Source organism: Trachymyrmex septentrionalis, unplaced genomic scaffold, assembly GCF_001594115.1.
Source record: "Trachymyrmex septentrionalis isolate Tsep2-gDNA-1 unplaced genomic scaffold, Tsep1.0 scaffold190, whole genome shotgun sequence".
In the NCBI taxonomy this organism is placed as follows: Eukaryota; Metazoa; Arthropoda; class Insecta; order Hymenoptera; family Formicidae; genus Trachymyrmex; species Trachymyrmex septentrionalis.
Window position 1 is genome coordinate 341,404 of NW_017305072.1, and position 9,560 is coordinate 350,963.

General features: G+C 26.8%; 1 protein-coding gene across 1 annotated transcript in view; it reads right to left on the minus strand.

Moving 5' to 3' along the window:
* The window catches only part of LOC108747044 (craniofacial development protein 2-like), a 41,153-nt gene that overhangs the window by 30,674 nt on the left and 919 nt on the right, over nucleotides 1-9,560 (minus strand). The window contains exons 2-4 of the mRNA XM_018484275.1: nucleotides 8,922-9,080; nucleotides 6,954-7,103; nucleotides 4,707-4,856 (exon numbers count right to left, since the gene is read on the minus strand). Coding sequence (XP_018339777.1) covers nucleotides 4,707-4,856; nucleotides 6,954-7,103; nucleotides 8,922-9,080 — 459 coding nt within the window. The remainder of the gene's footprint in view (nucleotides 1-4,706; nucleotides 4,857-6,953; nucleotides 7,104-8,921; nucleotides 9,081-9,560) is intronic.

The following is a 9,560-nucleotide window of genomic DNA, read 5'->3' on the forward strand; positions in this document are numbered from 1 at the left end:
ATTGACTTTCTGTCATTCGTGTGAGTTCCGTTATTCTTTCTTGGCCGGCGTAATTTCTGAACACGCGCTATCGAACTTAAAAAGTAACTTAAAAAAAAATTTTTTTCATATTTTTTATATGGAACTCAGAATATGTCAGAATTTACATATCTGATTAAGGACGCAGCACAGACTTTTGTATAACGCACATAACGCATAGAGCATAAGCGAATCAATCAAAATTCAACCAATCAAAATTCTTCTACGGAGTCTACAACACAAAATCGTAGCGATCGTACAGTCTAAGAGCTACTGCAGACAAAATTCCGTAATAGTATGCATAACGTGTAAACCGATGAGCCAATCAGGTTAGATCTACGTAATATAACGGAAATGGAAATAATAGTAAATATCCATAATCTCGCAATAAGGTGAATTTCAACCAATTACTCGCCTTATGGATAAGTACTGCTATTTCTAATAAACTATATTTATTTGTTACGTAATTATTGTTTGTTACATCGACGAATAATACGAAATGATACGCAATAGTAACTAATCTATTTATTTTCCTATCAAATTATCACACAAATTATTTTTTATTCTAATAACAAACTCTTTTTTTCAGTGTCAGTCATATTTTCATATAAATGTACGAACCACTTTTCAAATTCAATTAAAAAATGTATATTACCATTATAATATTAGCCCTATATCATTAAATCTTTTTTTATTACACCATTCGTATTGCAATCTTAAGGCGTTTCACTAGTCGCCACGATCATATTGTAACTGTGATATAAGAAATGATACATTGAAATTTCTTACGTGTCATTTGTAAATAAAGAAAAAAATGTGTACCCACTATGTACCTACTAGTGAAAAAGTTATCGAGATATGACAAGATTTGAGCAATAATAAGTAGAAATTGAATTAGTAAGTGAATAAATCAAATAAGAGAAAAAATTCTAACGAATAAGATAAAGAATGCTAACACGATTTAAAGTTAGACGTTTTGAATAATATATATATTCTTTTATTAAATCAATTTATTTCAGATATGACTACGCGCCGAAACTTTTTCGGACTTTAAACACAATCAATCTGAAACGCTAATAGTCCCCTCTAAATTAAACTATAAAAAACTTATTGCGAAAAATATTATTTCAGCCAAGGTTCGAATCTGGGACGACTTTTCTATCTATTAAACAAAAAATAAACTTATTTCATGTATCAAGTGTATGGAAGACTAATAAGAGATAAAGTATATATTGTTCAAAATGCGTTTTTATATATAATTAACAATAAATAAAATGAAAAAAATGGATATTTATATATAATTCCTTCCTAAAATTAGCTTACAATAGAAATTCTATTATGAATCAAAATAATCTGCATTCGTCTCACTGCGTCGAAAACGATTCGTCTGTTATCCATGTGTCGGATTTTTTTCTTTGTGTTACGATTCCTTTGATAATGGTGTTAGAATTTTTTCCTTTGATAATGGCTTTTTATCAGCTCTTGCAGCCTTAGATTTTTCTAAGACCTTCGATAACAGTTATAAATATTATATTATTAATGGTCATAATGCATTATTATAGCTTAAGTAACTTCTCTCTCTTACTTCTCCCTTTCTTATATAACCGATTTCAGTAGGCTCTTGTTCAATTCTTCTAGTTTTTATTGTCTTTTATTATATTCTATTCTATTATCAACATTTTATCAGAGGTTTCTCAAGATTCTATCTTTAGTTCTACCTTTGTTATTTAATCTTTTTGTTGTAGATCTTTTTTTTTGGGCAGTTATTTCCATTTTTATTTTTGATATTTGGTTTTTTATTTTTGATATTTGATTTCGATTGGAAATTTTCAAATGGTTGGAAAGTTTTAATGGTTCTCGGGTGAGCTTTAAATGATTTCTGATTTAAATGATTTTGTGATGAAATTTCCTTCTGAAATAATTCAGTATAAATTTATATATAATACATCAATATATAATATATCAAATTAATATTAAAATTTATAAATATTTATTGCAAAAAAATCTTACCTCATACAATCGTTGCATGTTGTGTCGAACTTTGAAAAAAAATATATATTACAGAAAGTCAAGACTTGAATATAAAGCGTATATAGCGTATATAAGACTTTATATTATACTGTATATTATAGGTATCAAAAAACACCACTCTGTTAAATTTATAATGTCAAACTAAGTTTAAGTCGTTACTGCTCAATATATATACAATATATATATATACATTAAAGAGCCTCACAGGGAGAGAATGACAAATTGCATATTTACAAGCAAATATTATTAGCCGTATTGACAACATCCGACTGACGATACAGTCCACAAAATATAACACAACAATCGGAGATGGTGTATGCCAACGGAACTCAAGTTAAAATAAATAGCGTAAAGATCGTTGATACTCATCCATGAATGTTTATCCAGTGTGTCCGAATTGTATCAGGAAGCTCCTATACGTCTTTCAACGCAAGAAATGCATGAAATTAATTAAACATGCCCGTAATGACGTCGCATGAATGCAAGCCGGGAATCCGCAAAACGTCCAAACGACTGGCAAGAGAACTCACCAGCATTATCACGTGAAATGTAACTTTGCTTGTAAAGCAACTTTCCAGCAGAAGAAACTTTCCAATTTAAAGCAAATTTTTTTTTAAGGGAACTTTTCAGCGTAAAGCAAATTTTCCGATACATGCACGCACCATGACAAAGATGGAGAATGAAAAACAAACGGCCGACAAGATGCCGCTTACGGCAACAAGGACGAGAGAAGGGGCAACTGCCAAAGAAGACACTGTCAAATTTGTAACAGTTACAAAATTATATGGAAAATCTAATCATGCGAAAAATTCTTTTATTTACATACAATTTTATAGAATTTTTATATCTTAAAATATTTCAGAATTCACATATTTGATTAAAAAAAGTTGTTTTTTCCGTAGAAGGCAACTATTCTCAATTATTACGCTTACTTCTGAAAAAATATTCGAGAGAAACAATTGTTTTAAAATTAATATATATAATATGAAGTGTCGTACTAATAAGTGATTTAATAGTGTAAAATTTAAATGATTTGTAAAATCAATGTATTATAAAGAAACGCTCATCGTGAAGAAAGAATAAAACTGTAAATTGAAAACACAATTTAAATTATTTATTATTAAAAAGTTATTAGATACATACACAAGTAAAAATTTAGATATTAAAAAGTTTATACAAAAATATATATACTACAAATGTAAACAATTTGTTAAAAACAATCCACAAATATTGTTAACGCATGCAGACCAGGGAAATGTTACTACCGCTATAGATAAATTGGATTATATTAATAAAATGGAAGCTTTATTATCTGACTTATACAAATTTAAAGCATAATCCGATCAACAATTGGCGGATCTAAGATCTTTGTTAAAAACTTAGAAACGACTAGAATTTGTGATTGATTATACATATAATTTTCTTAATTCAACAAATGCAACATTACCGAAAGCATATGGGTTGCCAAAAATCCATAAGACAAGCAACCTTACATATTAAAATTATCCATAGTTCCTTGCGTAATTTAGCAGTTTTTTTACATAGAATTTTGAATGTTTATGCCTTGAAGAATCGATAGGATAAGTCAAAAATAGCTTTCAATTAGTTAATAATATATCTCAGACTTACTTATCAGATGACTTCACCCACGTTTCACTCGACGTTATCTCTCTTCTTATTAACGTTACAGTCGATTTAGTCATTGAAAGTCATTGGTTGAACAAAATAACATTAATCTATCTAAGATTGAATTTATTATTAAAGCGACATAAGGTTAGTGCGCTCAATTCTAACACATTCTTCATTTTTAATAATAATTAATAAAATAATAACGGACATCGTGATACTTGCATGCACGGCGCATGCAAGGACAAAAGTAATCCAAAAATAAAATTGTTTTAAAATGTTTGAAAAGTATTATTATTATGTATATATATGCTATTATTACGTATATACTAATTAATAGTTGAAACCATTTAAATTGTTGTTTTTGTCAGTGCTGCTGACTGGATGTATTGGTTTGTTCTGTAATAAAAAAAATGCGTTCCATTAATTTTCCTTTTTCGTATTAAAATTGTAATAATGAATTTGATTGGACACACTCAGTGCGTACTGGTACACTATCGCAAATTAACATATAGATATGTTATTAACATAAGATATGTTAATTAAATGAATATATAGAAAATTTATGAGGTTATTGAAGGTAGTAAGATTTATAAAAAAAATTATTTTTTAAACTTTGAAGGTTTAGAGTTTAAGGGTATAACTTAAAATCTTTTTTATTATATTTAAATTATAATTGTAATTATTGATATAGATATTGGTAAAATAATATATAAGTAAGTGAAATTTTTGTTTTTAATAATAGAGAGAGTTGATTTAATTAATTTCGATTCAGGTTTAAATAACAATAGTGAATAAAAAAGTATATTATTATAAATAAACATAAAAATCGTATAAATCGAAATATGAAATACTCAATACACTTTATTGTACAATATGTAAAATATGTATATATACTTACATAAAATATGCATACTTCATAATTCGAAATATTTACATTTCATTTTTACACTTAAATTAAATCATTCCTTTAATATGCAGTAATGCGCACGAGTGCGTCCAATTCGCAATTATTGAACTTTATAACTTACTGGAGGCTGTGGTCCATCTTGCTTGTTGGCATATATTCCGTCATGAGCAGTCTTCGGTTTTTTATTTTTGATATTTGGTTTCGATTGGACATTTTTAAATGGTTGGAAAGTTTTAATTGTTTTCTGGTCATTTTGTGATGAAATCTGCTTCTGAAATAATTTGGTATAAATTTATATATGATACGTATCAAATTAATATTAAAATTTATAAATAATTTATTGCAAAAAAATCTTATCTCATACAATCGTTGCATGTTGTGTCGAACTTTGAAAAGAAATATATTATATATGACAGAAAGTGAAGACCTGAATATAAAGGGTATATAGCGTATATAGACTTTATATTACAGTTACAAAATTATATGGAAAATCTAATCATGCGAAAAATTCTTTTATTTACATACAATTTTATAGAATTTTTATATCTTAAAATATTTCAGAATTCACATATTTGATTAAAAAAAGTTGTTTTTTTCGTAGAAGGCAACTATTCTCAATTATTTCGCTTACTTCGTTCTGAAAAAATATTCGAGAGGAACAATTGTTTTAAAATTAATATATATAATATGAAGTGTCGTACTAATAAGTAATTTAATAGTGTAAAATTTAAATGATTTGTAAAATCAATGTATTAAAGATTTATAAAGAAACGCTCATCGTGAAGAAAGAATAAAACTGTAAATTGAAAACACAATTTAAATTATTTATTATTAAAAAGTTATTAGATACATACACAAGTAAAAATTTAGATATTAAAAAGTTTATACAAAAATATATATACTACAAATGTAAACAATTTGTTAAAAACAATCCACAAATATTGTTAACGCATGCAGACCAGGGAAATGTTATTACCGCTATAGATAAATTGGATTATATTAATAAAATGGAAGCTTTATTATCTGACTTATACAAATTTAAAGCATAATCCGATCAACAATTGGCGGATCTAAGATCTTTGTTAAAAACTTAGAAACGACTAGAATTTGTGATTGATTATACATATAATTTTCTTAATTCAACAAATGCAACATTACCGAAAGCATATGGGTTGCCAAAAATCCATAAGACAAGCAACCTTACATATTAAAATTATCCATAGTTCCTTGCGTAATTTAGCAGTTTTTTTACATAGAATTTTGAATGTTTATGCCTTGAAGAATCGATAGGATAAGTCAAAAATAGCTTTCAATTAGTTAATAATATATCTCAGACTTACTTATCAGATGACTTCACCCACGTTTCACTCGACGTTATCTCTCTTCTTATTAACGTTACAGTCGATTTAGTCATTGAAAGTCATTGGTTGAACAAAATAACATTAATCTATCTAAGATTGAATTTATTATTAAAGCGACATAAGGTTAGTGCGCTCAATTCTAACACATTCTTCATTTTTAATAATAATTAATAAAATAATAACGGACATCGTGATACTTGCATGCACGGCGCATGCAAGGACAAAAGTAATCCAAAAATAAAATTGTTTTAAAATGTTTGAAAAGTATTATTATTATGTATATATATGCTATTATTACGTATATACTAATTAATAGTTGAAACCATTTAAATTGTTGTTTTTGTCAGTGCTGCTGACTGGATGTATTCGTTTGTTCTGTAATAAAAAAAATTCGTTCCATTAATTTTCCTTTTTCGTATTAAAATTGTAATAATGAATTTGATTGGACACACTCAGTGCGTACTGGTACACTATCGCAAATTAACATATAGATATGTTATTAACATAAGATATGTTAATTAAATGAATATATAGAAAATTTATGAGGTTATTGAAGGTAGTAAGATTTATAAAAAAAATTATTTTTTAAACTTTGAAGGTTTAGAGTTTAAGGGTATAACTTAAAATCTTTTTTATTATATTTAAATTATAATTGTAATTATTGATATAGATATTGGTAAAATAATATATAAGTAAGTGAAATTTTTGTTTTTAATAATAGAGAGAGTTGATTTAATTAATTTCGATTCAGGTTTAAATAACAATAGTGAATAAAAAAGTATATTATTATAAATAAACATAAAAATCGTATAAATCGAAATATGAAATACTCAATACACTTTATTGTACAATATGTAAAATATGTATATATACTTACATAAAATATGCATACTTCATAATTCGAAATATTTACATTTCATTTTTACACTTAAATTAAATCATTCCTTTAATATGCAGTAATGCGCACGAGTGCGTCCAATTCGCAATTATTGAACTTTATAACTTACTGGAGGCTGTGGTCCATCTTGCTTGTTGGCATATATTCCGTCATGAGCAGTCTTCGGTTTTTTATTTTTGATATTTGGTTTCGATTGGACATTTTTAAATGGTTGGAAAGTTTTAATTGTTTTCTGGTCATTTTGTGATGAAATCTGCTTCTGAAATAATTTGGTATAAATTTATATATGATACGTATCAAATTAATATTAAAATTTATAAATAATTTATTGCAAAAAAATCTTATCTCATACAATCGTTGCATGTTGTGTCGAACTTTGAAAAGAAATATATTATATATGACAGAAAGTGAAGACCTGAATATAAAGGGTATATAGCGTATATAGACTTTATATTACAGTTACAAAATTATATGGAAAATCTAATCATGCGAAAAATTCTTTTATTTACATACAATTTTATAGAATTTTTATATCTTAAAATATTTCAGAATTCACATATTTGATTAAAAAAAGTTGTTTTTTCCGTAGAAGGCAACTATTCTCAATTATTTCGCTTACTTCGTTCTGAAAAAATATTCGAGAGGAACAATTGTTTTAAAATTAATATATATAATATGAAGTGTCGTACTAATAAGTAATTTAATAGTGTAAAATTTAAATGATTTGTAAAATCAATGTATTAAAGATTTATAAAGAAACGCTCATCGTGAAGAAAGAATAAAACTGTAAATTGAAAACACAATTTAAATTATTTATTATTAAAAAGTTATTAGATACATACACAAGTAAAAATTTAGATATTAAAAAGTTTATACAAAAATATATATACTACAAATGTAAACAATTTGTTAAAAACAATCCACAAATATTGTTAACGCATGCAGACCAGGGAAATGTTACTACCGCTATAGATAAATTGGATTATATTTATAAAATGGAAGCTTTATTATCCGACATACTTATACAATTTTAAAGCATAATCCGATCAACAATTGGCGGATCTAAGATCTTTGTTAAAAACTTAGAAACGACTAGAATTTGTGATTGATTATACATATAATTTTCTTAATTCAACAAATGTAACATTACCAATAAGAAGGCATATGGATTGCCAAAAATCCATAAGACAAGCAATCTTACATATTAGTATCATCCATAGTCCCTTGCGTAATTTAGCAGTTTTTTTACATAGAATTTGAATGTTTATGCCTTGAAGAATCGATAGGATAAGTAAAAAATAATAGCTTTCAATTAGTTAATAATATATCTCAGATTTACTTATCAGATGACTTCACCCACGTTTCACTTGACGTTATTTCTCTTCTTATTAACGTTACAGTCGATTTAGTCATTGAAAGTCATTGGTTGAACAAAATAACATTAATCTATCTAAGATTTAATTTATTATTAAAGCGACATAAGGTTAGTGCGCTCAATTCTAACACATTCTTCATTTTTAATAATAATTAATAAAATAATAACGGACATCGTGATACTTGCATGCACGGCGCATGCAAGGACAAAAGTAATCCAAAAATAAAATTGTTTTAAAATGTTTGAAAAGTATTATTATTATGTATATATATGCTATTATTACGTATATACTAATTAATAGTTGAAACCATTTAAATTGTTGTTTTTGTCAGTGCTGCTGACTGGATGTATTGGTTTGTTCTGTAATAAAAAAAATGCGTTCCATTAATTTTCCTTTTTCGTATTAAAATTGTAATAATGAATTTGATTGGACACACTCAGTGCGCACTGGTATACTATTGTACGCAAATTAACATAATTAAAGATATGTTATAAATAAACATAAAAATCGGATAAATCGAAATATAAAATACTTAATACACTTTATTGTACTGGTAAAATATATATACTTAGGTAAAATATGTATAGTTCATAATTCGGAACATTTACATTTCATTTTTACTTAAATTAAATCAATGCCTTTAATATGCAATAATGCGCACTAGTGCGTCCAATTCACAATTATTGAACTTTATAACTTACTGGTCCAGGAGACTGTGATCCACCTTGCTTGTTGGCATATATTCCGCCATGAGCAGTCTTTGGTTCTTTATTTTTGATATTTGGTGTTGATTGGACATTTTTAAATGTCGGTTTGGAAGTTTTAATGGTTTTCTGGTCATTTTGTGATAAAATTCGCTTCTGAAATAATTCGGTATAAATTTATATATAATACGTCAAATTAATATTAAAAACAATATGATTGGAAACAAGACCATCTATATAAATATTAAAACTTTAAATACAAAACGCCTTCCCGGTCCGAGTGTTAAGATGTTGAACTACTATCTAATATACATTCAATTAAATTGAATTAATATTTCAGAAATAAATTGAGTGCCGATGAAATTATCGGATTCACACAATCAATGTGAAACAAATAATCTCCCCAAATTCTCCCAAATCTTAAAAAACTGTAATAAACTTATTGCGAAAAATATTGCCTCGGCCGGGAGTTGAACCCGTATCTCTTGCATTCCGTGAGAGCGTCCTGAGCCTTTAGACTACCGAGACCTTAGCAACACTCTTCGCAATAACCGATATATATAGTGAGTTACGCATGTATAAGCGCGCGTATTATAAACAATATGATTGGAAACAAGACCGTCTATATAAATATTA